The following is a 14,312-nucleotide window of genomic DNA, read 5'->3' on the forward strand; positions in this document are numbered from 1 at the left end:
ACTATCTGAACTCCAAATAATGTAATGTGCAACAGGAATACATGTATTTATGGATTTATATTACATACACATATGATTATATCACCACAACAAAGACTGTAATATTTTCTAAAATACATGTATATGCTACTAAAAAATATGCTTAGAAAAACATCAGCAAGAACCATTTAGCCCCTGTAAAGCCTCATTTCAAAAACAGAACTTGGTGGAAGAAGCAAATTAATTATATTAAGCAGGAAATTGTTCACTAAATCAATTGGGCTACATTAGAGACCTGAAAATTAAGACTAGTTCCAAGGTGACCATATGCATATTCTGAGGAGTGCCAAGGTAACAAAAGACATTCCAGAAAACCTTTTTCATATCTTGCACACACACATGCACACACATATATATGCATATTTCTGTTTCAGCACACATCTGTTCATCTAATAGCTATTTTCCATAGTTGTTTTTAACTGGCTGTATTATCAGCCCTAGATACCCCCATGACAAAAATCACAGCATGTATGCGCACCGTTTATTCATAAACCTCTTTATAAATCCTTAGCATTTTGAATTTGTTCGGATGTGGATAGCATCTGGATTCCTTCAAATCAATTATAACTACAATGCTCCCTTTTTAGTCCAATAAATTAAACATTTATTTGCTGTTGTAAGATCCCTCCTCTAAAAGAGTGTATTTTATTATGTCTTTTAATTACCAAATACATCTAGAGGATCATCTGAAATTCAGTACAGAAAGCAACTCTGCACTTCCAGATGCTAGAGGTATCTTCACATAGATTTTCGCTGTTCAGCACCATGGTACTTCAGGCAAAAATGGAATTATGTACAGTCCTTGCCTGCATTCATCAGTGAAATTTAATTTTCCATTGAAAATCTACATGTTAGCAGCAAGTTCTGTCCTCAAGCATGAATGTGTGCTTCTTATTGGATCCAGTTTGGCAAAGATTATCCTTAGTTTCTAAATACAATTGAAGCTTCCATTTCACTTCAGGTATACATCTATTGCTACGTATTACTGGCAATACAGAATAATAATAGGGCTGTAAAACAGTTATAGTTGCACTTAACTTTTCAAAACTTTGGTAAAGCTCAACTAATTCTTTAATTTAGTCATTATGCAAGAAGCTGCATTTACTTACTTCCCATTTTAAACAAGGCTCCTCATTGACAGTTCTGTGAACTGTTTAGACTGGAGGGAGCTGCTGCTGCACTGTTGGCCTTTGCAATGCCCACAGTTATGCCCCACACATGGATGCTTTAACCAAGCTGCAGTCACTGTCAGCACAATTTAAAATTAAAAAAACCCATCAGGAATGTACTTGAAGATGGTAAAAACACTATCTGCTAACCATACCAGTCATACCTACAATAAAAGCATTGCCTCACTGCATGTGCCCAGTTCGGGGCAAGAGGCACGAACAGGGGCTGTGGGACTGGGCCCGTCCCAGTGCCAACATGGGTGGCTCCGCGGCACAGAGGGGCTGAGCCGGGAGGGAGAGCTACAGGCCCGAGCCCAGGGCAACGGAGGCCTGGCTTGACCTGCAGTGCACTGAAGACTCCTGTTCAGGCCAGGGGACAGTGTCAGGAGTCGCCTCTGTGCCCAGACCCCCATCCAGGCCAGAGCAGTGGGGGTGGCCAAGGAGCAGTGTGCCAAGGAACCAAGGATACTCCTACCCTCATGCCGAGTCCGATACTGCCTTTCCCCATGGCAGTGATGGCACAGAGCAGCTGCCACATGCATCAGCTTATCTTCACCCAGCAAACCAAGCCCAGGTGCAGGCACGTCAAAACAGTGCACAGACACTTCTCGCTCTCACCCTACACCAGGACACCAAATACCAGACCAGAGAGAGCAAAAGAGAGCTCCTCCCACCTGAATTAGGAAGGGGCATATAAAATTGAGCTAATTTCATGTGACACTGATTGTCCATCTGTTTTGGCCCCTCAGTTCAATACAAGAAAGCACTCTTTTGCTCTCATCTGCATTTCGATCTCATCTATCCAAATGCAGCAGCTTGTTTTAAATCAAGAATTATCTTGGTTCTCCCTGCTTGAATCGTTGTTATTGATCATAGCAACTTCAATAAACCCCGCTGCTTACCCAACGGCCTGGGGGCCCTTACCCATCTTCCCAGCCCTTTGTTCCACATACTGATTCACCTTTTCATCAAGGACTTTGACGCAGCTGCTGCCCTTTCGCATTATTACCGTGCCCCACCCAAATAATGATTTTATCACTTAATTCTCTTCCAAACCACACTTCATAAAAGGGAGACCAAAAAAAAAAAAAAAAAAGAAAGAAGGAAAAGAAAAAACCTTATGCCCTGCCGAGTGGGTAAACATGGATGAGGTGGGGTTGTCTCACCACATGACAGACACACCCCACACAAAAACCAGAAACATGCCTTTCATTGGGCAGGTTAACATTTTTCTAAAAGTTACTTTCTAGTCCTATCTGATCACTGTCAGGATGAGTAATGCAAAACATTCAATTTCTTATGGGTTTGGTTCCAGTAGTTACTAAAAGCAGCCAAGTACATGTTTGTTTCTAAACTACTTGAAAACCTTCAGAAAGTTACTTTAGCTTCATTCCTGAGCCCTTCACCAGAATACGGATTTTACCAGCCTGTTTTGCACGGTAAACATAATGCTTCAAAACTATTTATCTTCAAGTACTAACTTTATTTTCTCATTTTCCTTGTTGGAGGATTCTTGCCATTTTCCAGGATGTAGTTAAATGTAAAAAAGTAGCCCACTGACTCCCCAGGCAGAGACTTGTAGAAACAGGTGCTTTAAAAAAAAATGAAAGACTTTGTCAGCTCTCTGACCTGCCAGAGCTCTGTGCATTAGTAAGACACAGTGCCTGCTGAGTTCCCCTCAGCTAATTAAAGGACCCGTATGGCAATGAATGGCCTTGACTATAAATACTTCCTGAAAGATCTCTAACAGAGTCAGAGGAAATGGGAAAAAAATGAGATGCAGCTACAGAAAAACTATTTTAGATGTTTCTTGTTTAAAGGGCTGCTTTTTCTCTCCTGAAGTTGCTTAGGGATGAGATGCAGTACCCAAGACTTATACCAACTTAAATCTAAGAAGAGTGATGCAATTATATGCATTAAATTTAATTCTGTAGATATACCATTAAGATGCTACTATGAGAAGATGGTTGGAAATGGGACACAATGCCAAAGAACACAAAAACTTCCACCTGTCACCCTGGAGTGGCCACTGAAAAATCACATTTAAACGAAGATCCCACTCCGTGTGCTTGAACCTTCTCATGCTGCTTCTTGTGCTCCCGCTAAAGGCAGCAGCAGCAGCAATATTTCTACCAACATCAGAGAGGCAGGTTTTACCTCAAATGTATGTAATCCTTCTAGCCAAGAATTGTATGTGCTTACAGAAGTCTTTTGGAAAGCACAAAGGACAGCTCAGCATTTCCACTGCTTTGCAGCTATCTGGTATCCAGCTCTGTGGATACCAGGAGTCAGTACTTGATAATAGGAGAAATGATGTTTTGCCACTAGGAATTGTGTCTGATATTTACTACACTGATATTAAAGCAATTATATGTAGATTTAATACTTAAATACCAATTGCTTATTTTAAAATTAGCTCTGTCAGTCACCCACACAGGAGAATGCAAAACAGGGAGAAGGGAAATAACTTTTTCTAATTCCCTGTCTCCCCCAAATTTAAAGCTGTATGACCAGCTTCAGCCAGAACACCATATGAAATACCACAAGAGCAAATATCGCAGACAAAAAAAAAATCTCTTTTTAAAGTAAACGAAAACTTTTTTCAAATGCTGTGATTTCCTGTAGTGTGTAAACAGTCTGATCATTATGGTGCAAAATAATCTCAGTTTAATAGAAGAGTCAATTTTATCCTTTGCCCCATATAAAAAGCTCATCGCTAAGGTTAACATAACCTGACAGATATTTAACATTACAGCCTGCAGTATGCTTTTGATAAAAATCCACACTACTTCTGCAATAATGTAACAATCTGTCTCCCTTTGACAGTACACAAATCCCTCCATGAACTATGATTAATACACAAAGTATTCTCCTTGCTGTCTGCAGGTCCACGTAGCCCCAGAGGACAGACACACTGACCTGTGTTATTCTGCATCTCTGTTGACTAAACTACTATGTCTATACCAACACCTTTAGGTGGGCTAACTAGGTCTGTGTGTAGGTTTGAAGGCTCAGGCTACAATTCCCCATTTTGTGGCAAACTTTATTCTGCAGTGTCCATACACACCAAAACAGGACACTTCATTTAAAATCAGTTTAGCAAAAACTTCCTGCTGTCCAAGATCTGCGCTGTCAAAGCATTAAACAATCTGCCTGGCCTGGAGTCTGCTGGCTGCCAATGTGCTACCCGAAAAAAGGAACATTTTTGCATCTCAATAGACCTTCCAGTATCAACAAATCTTTAAACTAGAAAATCAGCTACTCTAAGGAAAAGCAGAAATAATGTCCACATTGTACCACGTTGAGGTACATTTTTGGTAATTCCTATTTGCAAAACATACCAATCCGCTGTAAGTACAGCTGCTGGAAATACTTTAATAAGAAAAAGAAATTAAAGCTAGTGACAGAAGTGTACCAAGCCCCTGAGAAAGATTCTGTTACACACACAAAGCTTGGAAGCATTCTCAGGGAAAAAGGTGCATCCACTGCACACATGTGTTTGCACCATCTCCAGCTCCCAAGGGTCACAAGCAATTCAGTCTTTTAGCTTCTAAAAATAACAGAAATCTTAACCCAATGACTCCCACAAATAATCTACTGTAGCACAGAGTCTGGGGAAGGACCATGGCCATCATGTATGGAAGGAATGCAAGAAACAGCATATAAATGGCTTAGACTACATCCAAAAAATTACTCCAAGCAATTTCCAAAAATTAATTATCCTGTAAGCATTAGGAATTTCTGTGGGCCATGGCATATTTTCACCCCTTCTCCAGTTATTTGTATTATCTCTGATATTTTACCAAAATGCTAATCGCTCCTAAATTTGCAGTATCAACCTCTATCTATATGAAAAAATGTGAAAAAAATCTGATCTCCACTTTGCCTTCCTCCCATCATCAGGAACATAAAAAATTAAAAGCACATGGTATTGCTGCTACTGTCAAATCATTACAAATCATTTGTAATAAGCAGAACCACTTTATAAATAGCCAGTACAACCAAAGGGATGTGTTAGGGATTTTCTTCTTCAGCCCATTTCTCAGTGTTTATTCACTGAGTAATCCCAAATTTTTGGCTTCCTCTGTGTCAATCTTCAGGGGGAAAAAAATGAAGGTGTCCAGAGAGATTTTATTATAGGTTTTGTTTCCTAGTCACCAGTCGTCCTGGGATACAGTGTTTTGCATAAGCACTCATTATATGATACTAGAAGGATGTATTGATTTAACACTTTGCTTTCAGAGAGGACCAACTTTTATACAGCATTAGCTACGCCTACAAGCTATTTCACATTAGAAAAATAAATGTAGCCAAAAGTAGACAATAATGAAAGATTTGCTTAACAGTACAGTGTATTTTTTTATTTCAGAGGATTACAAAAATTAGCTTTTTCAGGAATGGATGGTAAGTTCTTTTCTGAACAATTTTTATTTCTCTCTGGGCCAACTGAGCTTCCAGGCATACATATCTGTATGTCAGATAATCCTTAACACTAAGATCCCAATGGTCAAGCTGACCATCGCTTTGCCTTCTTATTTATGGCTCCAGTACTGCATACCCTAACTCTGTCTGCAGAAAACAAAATCAAGAGCAAATTAAAGGAGTTGGGTTTCTATGATCTTTTTCACAGATTGAGAGGAAGATGAAACTAATATCACTCACAGAATCACACTCCCACATCTCCTATCCTTCAGATCACCCCTTACCTTCAAGAAGTTTCAATTCTCCTTATGTTTTCTCTATCCATCAATCATGACGAAAAATGTAAGATTAGGAAGTCTGTTCAGCAGATGAAAAAAGTTAACCTTCTTTCCCCCACTTTTATAAAAATATTTCAAGCTGACAAAAGCAACTTGTCCAATTTTCAAAGAAAAGTGAAAATTCAAATATTATCACTAAGGAAAAGACCCAGACAAACAAGTCCTTGGCACAACAGAGTTCGAAGAGCATGGCAGTTGAAGGTGCACACAAAATTAATTCCTGTTTGAACAATGTTGATATGGTTTCATCAGTCCCTGTAGACATAATCTGCTAATACATCATTACAGAACTTATAAAAGAAAAGGAGGGTTGTGCACATTTTAAAATGCAAGGAACTAATTTATATGCACTGTTACTACACAAAAGTAAGACTTTTTTTTTTTTCAGAAAAGTATGGAAGAGACAGGTTTTTCATACCCAGAAGTGATGAAACTATTTCCAAATTGATAAAGTACTAATGAAAAAAAAAAAGTATAAAAAAGTGGTTTTGTGTAAACACTTTAAAAAAGCATCTGAACTTATTTTTAAAAAGGGCATAGGAAGCAGTCAGCCTACAGTTTCCCGTTCTACATTCAGCAGTGGCTAAAACAGGTAATATAATGGCCTTATTCTAATGCTTACTAAGATTTTAGAACCAGCTACCAACCAAATTAAGACCTTTAAGAGCTGATTCTGCATACTATCGTGTCCCTTTGCAAATTCTTGTTTAGTTGTCTTTCCTCCTCTGGTAGTCAAAAAATAAATAAAAATTATTTGTATTCTGATAAACCACAATTTAAATGCCTCCTCTGGCCAATCTGTCTGCACATGGCTAAGAACCAGTACAAGAACTGAAGTGGGATGTAACTAACATCATATGTACAGCATGAATTCCACTGCTGCATGGGTTTATTTAAGTATTTTAATACATATTTCCTAATGGAGGAGAGAAATATAATATTGCCATCCACAGTGAGCACACACCCAGGTTAGCAACAAGGAACCTGTCATACTGTAACTGCTTTTCATACACTTGAAATCTGAGAACAATAACTAAGGTACAAAAGTTTGTGGTCCCCCTAAATTGCATGCAGGGTTTAAATTACAGACACTCCATTTTATAATTAGAATATGTGCAATATTTTTAACACCACTGACTGCATTTAAAACAGCTTTGAAGACACCTATATGTACAGAGACAGATAAACCTGTGTATAATCTTAGCAGACCATGGAATAAAACATTTATCTTCCTTTTTGTCTTTTTCTGATGTGTTACACTAATGGATGCTATGGTTATAAATGCTGCTACAAAAGACAATAAAGGAAACCAGCAGATCATCACTTCCATTCTAGTGAGCTTTGTCTGCAGACTGACTGCTCCTGTGGCAAGTAGCTATAAATTCAGATAGAGACCAGCTCCTGAAAACATGTGATGACTTCAGGAGAAAAGCATTTATTTGTCTCCCTGTTCAGCTCCTCAGAATGTGAGAGCTTTTCTAACCTCAGTTTTCTCTACAGTGGGAAAAACACACCTTGATGGATGGGAAAGTTCCTTGTATATAGATCCTTTTCTTTTTAAAAAAAATAGGAATTATTTGATGTGACAAATATTTGCCTTCTCTTATCACGTGAGATCTTTCCTTTTCTTTTTATTTTGCTTCCAAGGCAACCAGACAAGTGTCAAAATTTGTATATAATTACATTGCTTCACAAAAAAGGGTTACTTTTTATTAATATTTAACTCACATTTCATATTCTAAGATATGTAGTAATATGAAATCCTGCTTAAGTGCAAACTGTCACACCACCACAAAATTTAAGAGGTGATTAGTTGTTTTAGTGTAACAGATGTGCAGCCTTCTGGGGTTCTAAACCTCCCTTCCTCAAATGTATCACCAACCTGCACAATTAGCAGGGATGATTAAACAAAATTCAATCAGAGCTAAATAGCAAAAGCCGAAGCTTACTAATACTACATCAATATATAGATTGCTTTATGTGAACACCTTGGTAAATTCACCTGCCAGTTTGGCTCTACAAATTCGAGTCTTTCCTTGCCTTTTTTTTTTGTTTCCATGCACTAAAAGAACCCCAACCACATCAGTCCAGACCTAAAGAAATCATTTGCATGGCCAATCAAACATAACACATACGCAAAAATAAAAAGCAAGAGGGGGAAAAAAAGTTTCCTACCCGTAATAAGGACTGGGATTCATCCTTTGCCTTCCCGTCCCCGGATCCAGAGTAGGGCTGGGTGAGCTGCCCGGCTTTCTCTGCTGCTCCGGCTGGGACACTCTGCAGGAAACCCTTGCTCTCCACTGCCAAGCCATAAATGGGCCTCGCGAGATGGGCAGCTTCTACATTTGGACTATCCCTTAAAGGCTTTGGCTGCTCTTGACCAACAGACACTGGGGTCAGTAAGCCTAGACTGGTCTGTGTGTATGATGGGCTCCCCCTCAAAACGTCTGTTCCTCTCCAGGACACATTGCGAAGATCATCACTGGGACTGTCAGTCCAGCCTTTCTCCTTGAGCACTTCCTTATCTTCTATCTTTTCCCTCTTCACTATGCTGTCAGATATGGGCTCTCCTATTTTGGGATCTGGATTAATCAGACTGTAGACCTTAAGGTCAATTTTTGGCTCTTCCTTGATAGACGAAACGGCATGACTGTCCTCCCCATTGGCTGTAGTGATGTCCATTTCCTGACAGTGCACAGTGTTGAAGTGCTCTAGTAGTGACTGAGTGTCAACAGCTGTGAAGCTGCACTGACGGCATTTGTAGCAGTTGTGTACTCGCCTGGAAGAAAACAAGAAGCAGATTAACAGGAGAGTCACCCCTTGGCCTTCCCTCTCACAGTGGTTTTACCTACCAAGATTAAGAAAATAAATCAAACTTACACTATGACCCTCTAAATAAAGCAAGCAGGTTTACTTTGGTGTCTTATACAACAGGGCAAAAATACTGCTGATTTTTCCCCCCATGCCTTGCAATGGCCTCTTATCGTGCCTTCACATTCCACTGCCTTATTCTAAACTTCATAAAATTTTCACCGGGATTTTGTGTTTTTCCTCTTCAGTTTTCTGCAATACACTTTTCACTCTCTACTGCAGCAGAAACACTAAAAAAAAAATGTATTTTTCAAACAAAATCAAATAGAAGAGGATAGTTCTCTTGTTATTAAAAAAAACCCACTTCATATAATACAGATGTACGTTAGAAAGTTAAACTGTTTTAAAAAGTCCTTTACTTTCCACCAATTCCATATACTTTTGCTTGACAAAGATGATTTTGAATGGAGCTCTGGTTAACTTATGGATAAGAATACACTGAAGGACAGAAGGTTCTACACAACAGACAGTAGTGTTTGGTTTTCCACAGATATTTTAACACAACTTAAAAAGATGCTGTTCTAAAGAAAAAGCACAGGCTGTGTCACTGCGAACTGCATTTCCTGTCACATACAGAAATTCTTTGGTAGGAGCTGTGGAGCAGTGTGGAATAACACGCCTTCCTGTTTTTACTCTAAAAGCCTATAAAAAGTACTGCATTACTAAATTATGTAAAGCATATGTTGCTACATGAGAACAACATGTTACCCACTTACTGTATCTATCATAGGAACAGAACACTGTTTATGAGTTCTCTAACGCCATTATGAATAATTGTTTACAGTCCAGGAGTGGTCAGAGCCCTTTATCAGGCTCCGGGCCCCACTGTGCCCAGCATCCTACCAATGCAGAGCAAAATATCATCCCTGCCCTGCAAAATGTACAGAATTCTACAAGAGCTTCTCCCTGCAGACATGCTCACACATCCACACCCCAGGCATTCAGAGTCACAACAGTGCCTTTAGCCAAGCTAAAAAAAATGAGCCTTTCACTATTCACACTGGACATAACTTGTATGAGAAATCTGTTACTGCCCTGACAACTCCAATTGTTACAATTAATTCTTTTAAGGCCGAATCTTTGTCTCAGTGAAGTCGATGGCAAAACTCCCACTGACTTCAGTAAGAGCAGGATTTGGCTCTTGGTGCATCTGTAGAATTGGAATGATACACAAAATGTCCCTTTTAGACTACGATAGTTTAGAAGGGACAACTTGCCAAACTTATTAAACCCCCTTGTCTTCCTTCTCTCCTTTTGTTGGAAAAACAAACCATATGTTATTTATATTGTCTGATTTTCTTGCAGTTGTGTCAGCACACAGACATGAGTACACATTCAGACTCAAGCTTTTCAGCCCTTGTGCAGTATCAGTTTTCTTTTTGTCATTTTCTGTATTTATATTCATTTTAAGGGACTAGATGGGCTTGTTCCATTATGCAAAAAATAGATTTAGTTATTCTCCACACAGCCTTATGGCAACAAAATCTACTTGTGGGAGAGCAAGCTGTGGGTTAAAATCCTGTTCTGGCTGTGTTCCTTTTCCTTCATTCTACAATTGTGTTTTATTAAAATCAGCTTGTCTCTCAATGCGACACTAATATACTCTCTCTTGCAACTTAATTCTTTTCTAAACCAAGCTTAATTCTCTTCTGAACAAAAAAAAAAAAAAAAGTGCTATCTGATCAAAACTATTTTATAAATACAAAAGCCAAGTTATAAAGAGGGTCAGCCCTGTAAAGGTGGGATACCATCAGAGAAGTCCAAGTTAGACAGGGGCTAGTTATCTTAAAAGCCAAGCTAAACAAGACACCATTTGGGGCTAATGGCTCAACCACATACACTCCCCATGTGAAAGTTTATCAATCCTTTGGGACGCTACTTAGCCCTAAGTGTCTCTTGTTTAACTTGGCTATTTCGATAGCTAACCCCCTTCCTAACTTGGCTCTCATCTACAGATATCACACCTCCAAACAGCTGATCTTTTTCTGCCGAACTTGTCTTTTTTTAATTTTCCATTCCACACTGGCTAAATGTTTTTGATCAGCAGCCAGATACACCACACTTCTGAGGACACAAATAAATGCTGAATATTAGATGCAGTTGTAACTACATGGCTGAGGCCCAGCTAAAATCACCTTTTTTACATTAAAAGTCTGTTAATTTAAATTATTTCTAATTGGTTCAAAGACAGTTATATAAGCATTCCTTTATTCTTCTATGAGACTGATAAGCACTGTGATATGGAAAAAATGAAGACAAACTTCAGTTGATAGAAATCCAACAGGCTTTTTGTTTCAGAACATACACTTTTCCAGTACACATTAAAAATCTGCCATCAACATTATAAATCTTCATACTTCACATGGGTTTGTCCTGCGTATTATTCTATCCCCAAGCTCCAAAACGTAAGCTAAAGTTTGGAACTGTCCAATGCAAGTCACAGTCCCAAATAATAAAATAGTAACTATCATCAGCTATTAGAGAACTTTTGAAAGTTGGAAACTTATTCTTTCCCAGAACAAGGCATAAAAAGAAAATGTTTTCTTCTCAGTTTTCAGTCTACCCTGACAGCAAGCAGGGAAACAAATTGGCCATGTTTCATTTCTCTTTTACTAGAATTTAAGCCTATTTTATGTTTCTAAAAGCAAAAGTTACATCTAGAGTTGTGTACAAAGATCTTCAAGGCTAAGCAACAGAATTTTTAAAATTCCAATTTGCAAAGTACACAAGAAGCACTCCTGTGCATTACCTCAAAGTTACACTTTACAGCTAAACTACATCTGAAAACCTACAGCTATACCATCTGAAACTCTGAATCTGTCTGGTGCAATACTGTGTGTTGGTACAGAGCTACTCTAAGAAGAGGAAAATCTTGCGATGGAAGAAAGTGATGTAAATGAAGAAGGAAACAGCACTCTCCCTTCTATGTTATTGTTTATACAGCTGTCAAGCAAACTAACAGCAGGTTCAAGCCATAAACTGGCATTATCTGCAATATGGCACTGGGCTGGCAATGTCATCCCATCCACTGATGTCACTTAACATTATTATTTTCACTACAAAATAAAGCAAAGACCTGATTATTTGTGGACATTGAAATATTTACAGCCCAATCCCAAGATTAAATATCAAGAAATTCAGGCAAAACCTTTGCTACACAGTTATGTTCTGAGAATTTAAAAAATCTTATCATTATTTGCACTGAAAAGTACTTGAATTCGGTGCTATAAGATACAAGAATTGGGTGCTGTAAAATACAAGGATTTTCCCTCGCAAAATCTTGAAGTTGGAGAGATTAGAGGGTTGGGGTTTTTTATGGATTTAATGTTCTTTATTTGAACTTCCTAATAGGCTGCAATACTCCCAACCCTAGCCAGTTGTTAATTAAGTCTTGTTGACATACTTCTAACTAGTCTGAAGTATTACAAAACACCATCCTCTACAAAACAAGTAATTTTTTTTTTAATTACCTGAAGACAGTCCTAGGCTCTAGGGCATAGAAAATATTCTGGAAGAAGGTATGGCTGTCATATCACTTCCATTTTTTCGCATGTTTTATTTTAATTATGAATATAATAATTACTATCATTTCTCATGAAGAAACAGGTTTATAAGAATGTTAACTTTTTGGATGGGTGCTGCACTCAAGCTTGTGGGGAAGGAAAATATTCAGAAGAAAAGACAGCAAAGCAAGCAAGAAAATTCAGTGTAGTGTTAGAAAGGAGAGGAGACAGGGCAGAGTGGAGAGCAAGACTGAGATCAAAGGAGAGCAAAAGCCATTGGCAAGAGCAAACAAGTTCAGAGCAGTGAATTAAGGTGTCAGGAGGATGGAAAAGGCCCTCATAGCTGCTGCTATTGTTCACCGAGTGAAGGCTTCTGCTCTGCTGTAAAATCCAGAACTGGTGGGCCTCAATTTACATTTTTGCCCTGAGTTTCTTCTCTGGGGGAAGTGTCCCAAAGGCACGACATTTCCATAATCTGCACACCTGAGACCTTGCTCTGGCTTCTTCTGCCAGAGAGTCTGAGGGTCAGTCCCAAGACCCCTGTCCCCAACACCTCCACCCCTGAGCTGCAGCCTGGGTGCTGGGAAGACATAACCCCCAAGCACCCCTTTGCCTTTTGCCCCCCTACCTCCTTTATCTTTGAGAGGTAAGGAATTATTTAATTAACTCAAAATTAATTTCTTAACAGAACCTTTCATAACTGATGTCATCCACATTTTCAAAATAATTTATTAGAAAAATGATTCTACACTATTGCCAAAGCTTTTATTTCAATTGAGTCTTTATGTTTTCATATTATATTTTGTAGTTTAATGAATCACTATCCTACCTTCTTTTTAAAAAGAAGTTTTGAGGATTTTTCCGCATAGCATTTCTAATTTTAACTAGCACCGATCAAATGCTTTCTGTCAAATAAGGTTTTACATGAAAATTTCTACCTTTTGCAAAAATGCAGTTTTGAAAAAATTTCCAAAAAATGCATCGTTTTCTCACGTTTTAGCAAAATTTAAAAAAAAAAAAAAGAGGCACTTCTGCAAGAAGCCACTTTCATTTTAAAAAATCAATCAAAATTAATTATTTTGGAACAAGCAGGAAAATAATCTCTAGACTAAGTGAAACAACATGCAAAATTTGCCCAAATACTCAGTTTGATTTTTATCTAAATTAAAAGTGTTGGCATCTTCTGGCTCATCAGAATACCAGGCAGTTTTGAGAAAAAACTAAGCTTCGCAATGAACATAAAGAGTATCTGATTCCTCAGAGGTATAATGGAAGATGAGTAGTAGCAAAATTAGTGGAAAATGGAGGAAAATAAATCTTCTAGGGATTTATTTCAGTAAGCACATTTTTGTGAGGTTTAAATACAAGTTAACTCAAATGCAGTGTGATTCATTGACTTCAAATTTAACTGAACAGCTCTCAAATAATCATGTCAAGAAATACTCAATGAGCGCTAAGTGTAAGTATACATTTTTGTAAAGAAAACTTGGGAAATACTGCTTTTGCAAATTCTAATACTGTTGCAAATACATGGCTGCAAAGGAATAACACTGGGACATACAAAATTTTTTAGCCAGGAATACATAGTGAAATTGTAGATGTAGAGCCAAAAGGAAGCAAAATAAATAATAAAATAAATTAAGCATGTTGTTCAGACATATGACTCAAAAATGAAAATAATGCAGACAAAAAATACTTTAATCAAAATATGTAAGTAGCATCTAAAGCCAACACTGATACTCCAGATTATCAAGGCTAAATCTGAATATGTGAACAGCAGAACAGTTTCTTCCACCACATTAATGTTTAGTATTATGTTTACTATTAAAACCCATTCAGCTCCTTATTATATAAATGAAGAGGTTTTAGAGACATGCACGAGTACAGGATTTTAAATACATCAGATGTACATAATGTGTGGCATAAAAGCATTGAGACAAATTCTGATTAAGAAACAGAGAAGCCCAGTT

The 14,312-nt window shown here is 38.0% G+C and overlaps 1 protein-coding gene across 8 annotated transcripts in view; it reads right to left on the minus strand.

Annotated features, from left to right (window-relative positions):
• The window catches only part of TRPS1 (transcriptional repressor GATA binding 1), a 223,914-nt gene that overhangs the window by 150,822 nt on the left and 58,780 nt on the right, over window positions 1-14,312 (minus strand). For all 8 annotated transcript variants that reach the window (XM_048286554.1, XM_048286552.1, XM_048286556.1 and 5 more), the window contains one exon: window positions 8,144-8,747. In XM_048286554.1, the coding sequence (XP_048142511.1) occupies window positions 8,144-8,747 (604 nt within the window). The remainder of the gene's footprint in view (window positions 1-8,143; window positions 8,748-14,312) is intronic.

Source organism: Corvus hawaiiensis, chromosome 26, assembly GCF_020740725.1.
Source record: "Corvus hawaiiensis isolate bCorHaw1 chromosome 26, bCorHaw1.pri.cur, whole genome shotgun sequence".
NCBI lineage: Eukaryota > Metazoa > Chordata > Aves > Passeriformes > Corvidae > Corvus > Corvus hawaiiensis.